Below are 12,177 nucleotides of genomic sequence, written 5' to 3' on the forward strand. Positions count from 1 at the left end.
CTGGTTTTTTCAAGCGTTTTCTAAGGACATCGCGAAAACAGTAAAGAAGGGGGAAATAAAGCCGCCTGTTTCCTATCGGTGGTGTACCATGTCAACCAATTAATCATAGATTGCATAGTTAGTGTGTTGTGTAGTCATTTTGTTTTGTGTGTCAGTGAGGGCACTGATGAATGTCATAAAGGCACATTTGCAACGTAAACACTGTCACTAAGTAGAAAACCAGCGGAGTGATACACCTCCTGTTGTCAGGCCTACAGGTCTATCCCTGTGCTGTTCTCCTCTGTCTTGTGGTGGACTAACAATTTTTTTTTACTGGGACACATCATTTGTGGGACATCTTATTGTGACAGCTGACTGTTCTCTTATGTTAGTTTTATTAATATTTTTAAATGGTTGTACAAAATTTAAAAATCGGCAGGTGTATTAGCTGCATTTTTAGATAAATAGTTGAATATGCTTACAAATGTTTTCAAGTGTACAATTTATATTTGCATTTCAAGTTATAAAAATAATTTCCTCAACAGGTTTGTTGTTTGACAGTAAAAAAAATACTAGGATTACTAGGAAGTTATTTGAGTGATTTCAGATCAGTAATATTAAAACAGTATGTCAATGAAAAACAGCTAAATTCAGACAGTGAGGTTGAGCTGAAAAAATGATACCAAGCAAGGCAGGAAAAAAATAAAATGGCACAATTTGAAGGTGAAACACAAATGTAAAATCAAAAGGAGTCAAAAATGGCCAGTTATATTTCTGCATTATATTGCCTGAAAAAAATTGGGCTAACTGCGCAGTGTTGCCCCTGAGGCAACGAATGAAAATTAACAGTTTTACTGTATAAATAAATTTAAAAAGTAGAACAAACAATCAAATATGCTTCTTAACATATTCATGCACATACAAGTATTTTTATTTCACTATAAACATGTAAAATAGTGATCTTTATCTTGACTCCTAATGGAGATGTCCCTCATGTAGTGCAGCTTGCAGAAAGGGGTCCTCCCCCTAAAATGAAAGTCACACCACCTTCAACTCATCATTTTATTGGAAAGAGATGTGTCTGGTAGCATTATCTGAAAAAAAAAGTGGGTTTTTTTTGAAGGGCCAGTGTAAGGCATGAAAATGTGGTTTGTTGCCTCAGGGCAACGCTATGCTGTAGAGGGTTAAAGATGCGGGTGAAATGGATTGTTATGATTGGTCATCACAGTAAACACAGCAGTCTTTCCTCTCTGTGTTTGACTTCATAAACTGATTTTATTGTTATCAGCATGAATGTTAACACAGCAAGAATTTTGCCGACTGATCATTACAGTCACAGGTTTCTGTCTGTGGCAATCTCATATTTTTATTTCCTTGTATTTGTGAGGATTTCTCAATAACACGTGGTGATCACAGTTATTAATAATCAGTTTGTAATACGTTTTTCTGCCTCACTGTTTCACAGGACGCTGTGTGGAGGCTGAAAAATGATGGCTCAAAAGACTTAAATGTTTCCTATTCAAATGATCCCTGTGTGAAGAAAATGGGTTTGCATTTTGGGAAAATAATATTTGTGATTGAATGTTTTATTGGGAATGTGAGCATCATTGAATTAAGTGATATCAGCTCCTTTGCAGAGCAGCAGAAGTGTCATTTATGGATGCAGGTGGTGTTACTGAGGAGCAAAGGTAATTGTGAGTCTATAAGTGACACAGCATGCAGTGCTGTTAAAAGGTATTTGCTACCACCTCGTCAAAACTGAGTAATAAAAATTCTGTTTTTAAAAGATGGTTATTCTATTAAGGGAAAATGTTATCCAAACCTACCTGTGTGCAAAGGTTTGTACCTTGCAACTAGGCATGTCTTTTGGTCCTCTCTTCTTTGAAGTATGGTTTGAACTGGGACACATTGGAGGTTTCCTAGCAGGAACGACGGTTTAAGGAAGGATGAAGCTTCTCAGCCTCAAATTCCACACTTTGACTTGGCCACTGGTTTTTCTGAGCCATTCGGAGGTGGACTTGCTGCTGTGTTTCCTGCTTTCTGAGTGCTTTGACCTTCAGACCTGATGGTCAGACGTTGTCCTTGTGGATTTTCTGATGCAGAGCAAGTCTCCCTTGTCCAACCAGTGAGTGCAGAGTGGAAGTCTGAGTCACCCACGAGGAACACAGACGTGTTTAAACAGCCAGGCTGGTGGACTTGCAGGTTTCTACAAACAAACCAGTGTAGTTTCAGTGCTCCATTAATTTTTCCACAACAAAGTCAAACACAGACAAGTGTCGGAGGATGCACTCTGAATCTATGACCAAGCAGGAGAAAGTCGCTGGGTGAGAGTGGGCAGACGGTTGTGACTGAACTGTTTTAGGTACTGCAGCTGATTATCTGGCACAAACAAGGAGACGAGGCCTGAGCTCTACAACCTCAATGTTGGCTGACGACCTGGTGATGATGATGGTGGAGGACGGGCGTGAACAGGTGTGACTGCTGCATCAGGACACACAAAAAGTCTTTGAGAGTTTTTAAACATTACTTCAGCCACAGTTACTAAAACAGAGCTCTGAGAAAACCATGTGTCTGTATTTTGTTAATGTTTACCTGAGAAAACCAAACACGGTCTGACATTAATGACCAACAGAGGCTGCTGATATTTTTTCAAATTTTGGTTTTGGTGTTAAAAACCTGCCAGCCTGTGAGTGTATCACTGTCACAGAATGGTGACCTATTCAGGTGCACCTCTGCTGTCATAGCCCTCCCCTGTGCTCGCATCACCAAACAAACAAGGATGTCATATTTAGATGTTAGAATGTAACTTCCTGTTTCTGCTTGTTGGACAGTCCACAGTGTTTCCTTTTTAGATAGCAAAATATAAACAAGTCCTTTTATAACCCATACCTATACTGTGTCTTTGAGTCAGGGGGAGAAATGTTCATATTCAAATACCGAGTACAAAGAGAGAGTGTGTTAGTACAGATGGTTATTTACTGCAGAGCTGTCTGCTTGAACACCAGAGAAGAACCAGACGTAAATTTCAAAACAGATGTACTGTGTGAGTACATGTACCCATGTACTCACACATTTCAGTTCATCTGCTAAAACGGTGTGGGCAGTAATGTAATAATACAATATTTAACAATTGTATAATTAATTAATAATCTGTGTTATATCATATACTTTTAACCTCCTAAGACCTGAACTCTTCCACAGCATGCATTTTTAATTTCTCTTTGATATACGGGCATATTGGGGAACGGTGAATGTAAAAACAAAAAATTACCAGATTTTTTTTTTATCTTAGTTTTGTTTTTAAGAAAAATAAGAGCCACATATGAGGATATTCGTTTAAAATTTTAATAGAACAGTAGCAGCATAATGTCCTCGTAAGTGGATATCAGGCCCTTGTAGAGCAAAATTAAGTATTCTGGTCTAAATAACCCAAAATGTGATGTCCACATATGTGGACGCAGGTCCTAGGAGGTTAAATGTGACATTTTGAAGAATGAGACAAATTAGTTGATAAGAACTGTGGATCGGCCTGTTCAGAGACAGCTGGAGGTGGTCAGATGGGAGTAACTTCTCTTTCAGATACTGGGACATGGACTCATTTAATGATGGACTAAACAACAGGACATGTGCTACGACTCTGTTAGAGAGATCAGGAAGATGGAGCTCTGCTGGATGTGACCAAAGAAAGCCTTTCTTCTGCTATGATGGTGAGTTTACACAGATTTATCTCAGCTGTTTGTCCAACAGATGAACTGCTGGAGTCTCTGAGAGGATTTAGGTCAGTATGTTTCTTCAGCCACTTATTTCTGCATGTATGTTTAACTTGTGTCAGAGGTGAAGATGTTTATGATGGTTGGAACAGAGATTTTTCTGTAGAGCGGTTGATTCATCTGAAGAATCACTGGATGTTTGGTCCAGTTTCACTGAAAGAATAAAAGAAAACATTTCAGAGACTTTAAGATTGAACTTTTTAATGTTTTCTGTGATCTTATGGCAGATAAATTGATTCTGATCAGGGAAAACAAATCAAGTCCAGATTCGCTCCGTCTCCAGTTTCCGCTGCCATGCTTTCTCATTTGTCTTCTCCGGCGCTGATAATCGGCGTCTGTCTTGTGTCAGTGATGTAAAAGATGGATTTAATGCGACATGACCATCAAACAGCAGTCGCTTTCTAAAACATCGGATATGTATCGGATTCAGCACCACATACAAAAGTGGCCTAGGTCGGATTTGAAAATATCTGATTTGTGCTGTTTAAACTGTAATACCATGATCAGATATGGGTCGCACAGGGTCAAAAAAGTCTGATTTAAGTGCTTTCACCTGCAGTGTGAACGCAGCCTTAGTCTGATCTCAGTTGTTGCTTTTTGGCTTTGTAATTCGTGTATCAGCCCAACTACAGGCTCGCTTTTTTTGGCATCATTTTTTACAACATTTGCACAGTCTTCCTCATTCATGTTTTTTTCACACACGACTGCGTTGCTAAACACGAGTCCAACATCATCATCAAGTTTGCGGATGACACAACCATCATAGGCCTCATCACAGACAATGATGAGACGGCCTATAGAGAGGAGGTGATGGCGCTGTACGAGTGGTGTCTGGAAAATAACCTGACTCTCAACAACAGCAAAACTAGAGAAACGATAGTGGACTACCGGAAATGACCAGTCAGGGAACACCAGCCCATCCACATAAACAGTATTAAGGTCAAAAGGGTCAGCAGCTTCAAATTCCTTGGAGTCAACATCACCGAGGATTTCTCCTGGACCCTTCACATAGCTATCAGGAAAGCTCGCCAGCGGCAGTCTGGTACGGGAGCTGCTCTGCCAGCAGCCGTAAATCCCTACAGAGGGTGGTGATTTACAGACAGACTCCTGTAATGTCTGCCAGATGGTAACAAGGAGAACAGCTGACATCCTGGGTGGCTGTGGTCCTTGATGATGGTGTGCGCTTTGCGGAGGCATCTGTTACTGGCACCAGACCTAGGGGAATCTGGACCGGCAGCAAGCGGCACACAGGCTAGAGAGCACTGCGTAGCCAATATGAGCAACTGTGGATTAATAGAGATGACACCGAAGTTAGCCTCTTGCTCAGGCCGGAGCTCATTTATTTCTGCATATACACAATCACACTAGACCATGCATTCTTCCCATAAAATAACAGAGTTCATAAACATAAATAAAGTTACAAAAAGCATTCTCTCAAAAGCAAAATAAATACAAACTAATTCAAAATGACTTTACATACTCACAACTTAAACAAAACACTCACGGTTAAAGCAGAACAACATACCAAAATAACCCATCTCACATTCACACAACCTTTCCCCACATTCGCGCCATATACGCTATTACTTTTGAACATGGCGTCCCTTGAACGCAACACAACATGGTGGCAGACGACTGCAAACGTTGTTTCACCAACAAAAAGCTTTCCCCTTAATACATGTACTCAGCACTGCTTGGCTAACACTAAAACAAACACTACAACACATTTTCTGAAGCCGCAGGTTGCGGCTGTCATAGCATATACTTAGCATTATACGTAGCATTATGCCGATGATACACTAATACTCGTTACAACAAAATACCACAAAACAACATCATCACTCTCATCTCAAAATATAGCTGAACAGTTGTTACTCAACTTACATGACATTTAGAACCAGTTTGGTAACATAAAAGTTTGTTTGTCAGTACCTGTGGATTAATAGAGAGGACACCGAAGTTAGCGTCTTGCTCAGGCTGGAGCTCATTTATTTCTGAGCTGCTGATGTTAGCGTTCATGCCAAACTTCCTCAGCCTCCTCAGGAAGTAGAGTCGCTGGCGAGCTTTCAGCAGTGTCTGTGTGAAGGGTCCAGGAGAAGTCCTTGGTGATGTTGACTACAAGGAATTTGTAGCTGTTGACCCTTTCGACCTTGACACTCTTTATGTGGATGGGCTGGTGTTCTCTGACTGGTCGTTTCCGGTAGTCCACTATCATCTCTCTAGTTTTGCTGATTTTGAGAGTCAGGTTATTTTCCAGACTGAATGTTTAGGATCATTATCCTCCTGCATTCACTAAAACTGAAAGACTGTTTGCTAACTTCAGTGAGAACTCTGACGTTTCTAAAGTGAAATTTATTTATATAAAAGAAAGGGTTAAAAGTTGAGGTGAGTGGTAAATAAAAGGGTTAAACACACAGTGTCGCTCTCAAACCGCTCCTCTTCCTGGAGTGAAGCACAGCCTGATAACCCTCCCTTTTCTTCCTGCTCTTAAACACAGCACCTCCTCTCTGTCAATGTGTTTCCTCATTCCCTTCCCTTCGGATCTGCCCATTGAACATGTGTAACGGAGTTAAAAATACATATGAAAAACATGCACTTACCTGTTCTTAATTATCATTTTAAGTGTGAATTTTATCTTTTTTTTATTGTATTTTATTTTGAAAACCCAGAAACCGGATCTCACTCTAACGTTTAGAAGCTGCTAAGGCGCTCCTCACAGCGCGCGCTTGCACTGTGAGGGTAAGTCCTGTAATGAAAGGCTCTGGCATTTTTATGGTTTCTGGTGTGAATGTTGTTACATAAGTTATATATGTCGATGTATATAGGTTCATATTGATGTTAGAAAGTTTCTGTGTAACTGAAACAAAGGCTGGTTGCTGTTAAATAGTGTTTCTGCCGTATTTATGCTCTTTGGCAGTAAGCTTTTGTTAGCCCCCTAGTGGTTGCTGCGCATAGCGGGAAATGTGTTTGGATTTACTGTTTTTCTGTGCTTTTTGTGATGTTGCTTTACATTGTAGGAGCTACAATTACCGGTACCATCAGAAGACACCTGTTGAGTGTGTTTTATGTCTTCTGCAGGTACGTGAGCTTGTTAACAGTCATTTTGTCTGTAAAGCACAAGCAAGTGAAGATGAATGCGCTATTGTTAATTTGTCCACTAGAGGGAAATGTTTAGTCAGTGATACTTATGTTATCCTGTTATTTTGTTTTATACGATTGTGAAATGTATTTTATTAGTCATAAGAAATTATTATTTTCCACCTTTTCTTTGTTAAAAAGTTAATTGTAAGTCTGTTAAGACAGCGCGCGTTTGCACTGTGAGGGAGCTACAATTGCTGGTACCATCAGAAGACACCTGTTGAGTGTGTTTTATGTCTTCTGCAGGAATAAACTGTGAAAAGCCAACCTTTCTGAGCGTCTGTGATTTATGAAGAGCTGGAAGTGTTACACATGGGTGTAACCAACATGTGGTGACCTGTAAGAGCTGACAGGCTCCGTTCACTGCAGAAACACATGTTGTTGAGATCAGAGTTCAGACTAGTTTCAGTTATAAGAAAGAGAAACTCACACAGTCACTGACACTGAGAGGAGAAATGGCACAGAAAGGAGTTCAGCTGGACCAAGAAACCTTCTCTTGTTCCATCTGTTTGGATCTACTGAAGGATCCGGTGGCTATTCCCTGTGGACACAGCTACTGCATGAACTGTATTAAAATGCACTTTGATGAAGAGGAACGGAAGGGAATCCACAGCTGCCCTCAGTGCAGACAGACTTTCACACCGAGGCCTGTCCTGGAGAAAAACACCATGTTAGCAGCTTTAGTGGAGCAGCTGAAGACGACTGGACTCCAAGCTGCTCCAGCTGATCTCTGCTATGCTGGACCTGAAGATGTGGCCTGTGATGTCTGCACTGGGAGGAAGCTGAAAGCCATCAAGTCCTGTTTATCTTGTCCAGCCTCTTACTGTGAGAAACACCTCCAACCTCACTATGATGCAGCTCCATTAAAGAAACACAAGCTGGTGGCCCCCTCAAAGAAGCTCCAGGAGAACATCTGCTCTCGTCATAATGAGGTGATGAGGATTTTCTGTCATACTGATCAGCAGAGTATCTGTTATCTCTGCACAATGGATGAACATAAAGGCCATGAAACAGTCCCAGCTGCAGCAGAAAGGGCTGAGAAGCAGAAGGAGCTCGAGGTAAGACGAGTAAACATCCAGCAGAGAATCCAGGAGCGAGAGAAAGATGTGAAGCTGCTTCAACAGGAGGTGGAGGCCATCAATGGCTCTGCTGATCAAACAGTGGAGCACAGTGAGAAGATCTTCACTGAGCTGATCCGTCTCATCCAGAAAAGAAGCTCTGATGTGAAGCAGCAGGTCAGATCCCAGCAGGAAACTGAAGTGAGTCGAGTCAAAGAGCTTCAGGAGAAGCTGGAGCAGGAGATCACTGAGCTGAAGAGGAAAGACGGCGAGCTGGAGCAGCTCTCACACACAGAGGATCACAACCAGTTTCTACACAACTACCCCTCACTGTCAGCACTCAGTGAGTCTACAGACTCATCCAGCATCAATATCCGTCCTCTGAGCTACTTTGAGGATGTGACAGCAGCTGTGTCAGAGGTCAGAGATAAACTACAGGACATTCTGAGCGAGGAATGGACAAACATCTCACTGACAGTCACTGAAGTGGATGTTTTACTGTCGGATTCACAAGCAGAGCCAAAGACCAGAGCTGGATTCTTAAAATATTCACGTGAAATCACACTGGATCCAAACACAGCAAACACACAGCTGTTATTATCTGGGGGGAACAGAAAAGCAACAAGAATGGAACAACGACAGTCTTATTCTGCTCATCGAGACAGATTCACTGCATGGTGTCAGGTCCTGAGTAGAGAGAATCTGACTGGACGTTGTTACTGGGAGGTGGAGTGGAGAGGTAGAGCAGTTTGTGTAGCAGTCACATACAAGAATATCAGTAGAGCAGGGAGTTCAGATGAATGTGGATTTGGATGAAATGACAAATCCTGGGCATTACGTTGTGACACAAACAGTAACAAATTTTTTCACAACAAAGTACAAACCATCCTTTCAGGTCCTCGGTCCTCCACAATAGGAGTGTACCTGGATCACAGAGCAGGTATCCTGTCTTTCTACAGCATCTCTGAAACCATTACTCTCCTCCACAGAGTCCAGACCACATTCAATCAGCCGCTCTATGCTGGAGTTTTTCTTGGACTTGGAGACACCGCAGAGTTGATTAAAGTCAAATAGAAAGAGAAGACAGGTTTATGTTGATCCCTGACCATTATATGTACTTGTGTAGTTTTTAAATGAAGCGTTACATTTTAGAAGTTTAGAAATTCAGTGCTACATTGATTAGGGATGGGTATCGTTTAGGTTTCATCCGATACCACTGCTTTTGAAATGGTGCCGGTGCTTAAAGAATTGAGAACACAAACTTTGTCCAAAAACCTCTTATGTTTTTATTTTTAGCAGTCTCTTTTTTTTCTGCAAAATGATAACCAATTTAGCCTTTTCTGTTGATACAACATACCTCCTTTGCTTGGAACTGGTGCTTAAACAATGAACATTTGAACTGATGTTGATTTTTCATCTGATCCATCAGAATCATTAGGATTGAAATTTCAATGCAAAATCAATTTTGAAACAACATTAAAATACTGATGAAACCTGACATTGACATAACATTGATTCACTGTTGTTCACTCGTTGATTGTTAATCTATTTATAGTTGACAATGTGACAACAATCACGTTGAAATTAAAGCTGCTACCACATGGACTATTTCATAGCACAGTGGTACATCCCATCAGGCAGTGGGAAATTCCATTTAAGCTCAGCAGAGTTGACCGGACATTTTATCATAACACCAGAGACGACAGTCGGAGCGCCTGCACGGCACTCTAGCCTGTATCAGGTAATGTAAGAATTTAGTTATACGTTATTTGAAGGTCGACATATGTATAATATTACTAGTGATGGGTAGATGAGACCTCGTGAAGCGGTTCAGCACATTCCCCAAACTGTATCGATACTGTGTCGACACAGTGTTGCTCTTTTGCTCCATACTGACTCCTGCTGGACCTTAAATATCATTGCAGGCAACTTACTTAAATACCTAGTCATACTTGTATACACTGTAAGGTATTGTACTTTCCATGGAATCATTTTATATCTTTGACATTTCCAATATTGTAGACATCTTTAAAATTTATTGTGAATGACATTAAGTGAAAATGAAAATGAAAGTATTGTGAATGTAATATTACCCATTTAAATGTAATTGACTCAGAGTTTATTATAAATTTCTATTCAGAAAAATACATTCATCCAATGTTTTTGTATTCAGTCTAATGTGCTTTTTTGACACATCAACATTATTGTACACTTAAAGGAGTTTCACACTGTGCATCCTCACTTCACTGTTGTCCCACTACCCTTTGTTCATCTTTAATCATCCCCACAATCTAAGCTCTCACATGCAAATGGCAACAACAATGATACAGAGGACAGGCCTTCTCCAGAGTGTCAAAGTACTTTGCATGGCAAAATGAAACAGGATTAGGTGGTCATTCCCAGTCACGGTCATGGTTTCTGGTGTCTGGTATCTGTGCCATCTACAGAGTCATAATTCCAACGCTGATCTCCCTCTGCGCTGTCACTTTTGGAGCTTGGCACGCTCTCTTCATCCCTCGATATCTGTTCCAACGCGGCTGTAGATTAGGAGCAGAGCAAGTTGTACACACCTGTAGTCTTCCTCAACGTAGAAACTCTTTCACTTTATTTTAAGATTTTGCGGTTCAAAATCTCCTCATGACAGTCTCTTGGAAGCCCAGTGGTGAAAGGTCATGGCCAAATTAATTTCTATAGCACATTTCAAACAGCCGATGCTGCACAAAGTGCTTAACAATATAAAAATGGCATTAAAAAGCAACAATGTAATACAATAATAACAAGATAAAACAATAATAGGACAATAAAATAATTAAAACAATAACTAGAACTAATTCAAATAAGACCAACATGCTTGGGTCATAGTGTGTTAAAAGCCAGGGCATAAAAATGTGTCTTTAGTAGTGATTTAAAATGCTCAAGTGTTTGTGCAGATCTAATATTTAAGGGGAGACTATTCCAAAGTCTGGGACCTGCCACAGAGAAAGATCTATCACCAGGACATTTTGATTTTTGAGACATTTGAGATTTGAGACATTTGAGATAAGTCCGTGGGATGGAAAGCATTAATTTTGAGCTAGACCTCATGGTTTTTCCTGGAGCATAGGCAGAGAGGAGCTCAGACAGGTAAGGAGGGGCTCGGGCATTAAGTGACTTAAAAACAAAAAGTAAAAGTTTAAATTGGATCCTGTAGGAGACAGGAAGCCAGTGTAGAGAAGCTAAAACTGGGGTTATATGCTCTCTCCGTTTGGTACCAGTTAGCAGGCGAGCAGCTGCATTTTGAACCATCTGAAGATGATGGATGGTGGCCTGACCTATATGGGCAGAAATCTGTGCCATCAGAAATTTGTAACAAGAATTATTATTATTATTATTAAACGTAGTTTGCCCTGAATTCAGCTTTGACAAACAAATATGATCGACTGTTTCTAGTAGAATTCCAAAGTTGTCATCTTGGACCCTCTCAGAGTACCCCCTCTGTATGCTTGCAGAGACCCCTACAGTAGGGAAACATGCAAAACGGTGCCCAAACCTTTGTGTTTTAGCTTTATTTACGTCTTGCACAGCATCCCAACTCTTTAGCTGACTTAATAACTTTAGCTAAAGTGAATAGTTAGTCTAATTCATTAGTGCAGCATTACTGGATCACCTCTGTTTGAAGTGATATAATGTGATATACAACTATCACTGTGTTTAACTACCATAATAATTCTTAGGGTACTGAGTGCATGCTTAATTCGATTTTTTTTTTAAACATACTGCTCCATTACTATGTTTGACAGGCTGAAGTTGTCGGGTCACCTCCTAAATCGACCATCTTTTACAGGTGTTTTGTGCCAGAAATGGAGTGTCCACTGAAGACTGAAGATACTGAATCTCTACGCCTTGCCATTGATCCCTCTTGTGCCTTCATCCAGACAAGAGACAAACTTAACCACTCTCATATGCTCTGTACCTACATCACCTTCCCTGACAGTCGTAGCTTGGCTCATCTGAGGGTGAAATTATAAGAATGTTGTAGGAGCCATATGAGTTGTTCCTTTTTTGATTAAGTGGGTTGGTTTAAATGGACTCACTGTATTGGTGCACGGGTGTGGGGCGTGTCTTATGGGTGTGGTAGATGATAAATGTGGTTGCACTCACCTGTTCACGGCACCTGATGTTGATGAGCAGATTGGTAGGGTGAGCATGAGGCAAAACTTTATGTTGACCGCAGCTTGAGCGCAGCTTGAATT

General features: G+C 40.7%; 1 protein-coding gene across 1 annotated transcript; it reads left to right on the top strand.

Moving 5' to 3' along the window:
- The first annotated feature begins 7,070 nt into the window (after positions 1 to 7,070).
- Positions 7,071 to 9,328, top strand: LOC308396432 (tripartite motif-containing protein 16-like). The gene has a single exon (XM_080881725.1). The coding sequence runs from the start codon at positions 7,343 to 7,345 to the stop codon at positions 8,759 to 8,761; it is 1,419 nt and encodes a 472-aa protein (XP_080737851.1). The 5' UTR covers positions 7,071 to 7,342; the 3' UTR covers positions 8,762 to 9,328.
- Positions 9,329 to 12,177: the final 2,849 nt, after the last annotated feature.

Source organism: Rhamphochromis sp. 'chilingali' (assembly GCF_963969265.1).
Source record: "Rhamphochromis sp. 'chilingali' genome assembly, chromosome: 1".
NCBI lineage: Eukaryota > Metazoa > Chordata > Actinopteri > Cichliformes > Cichlidae > Rhamphochromis > Rhamphochromis sp. 'chilingali'.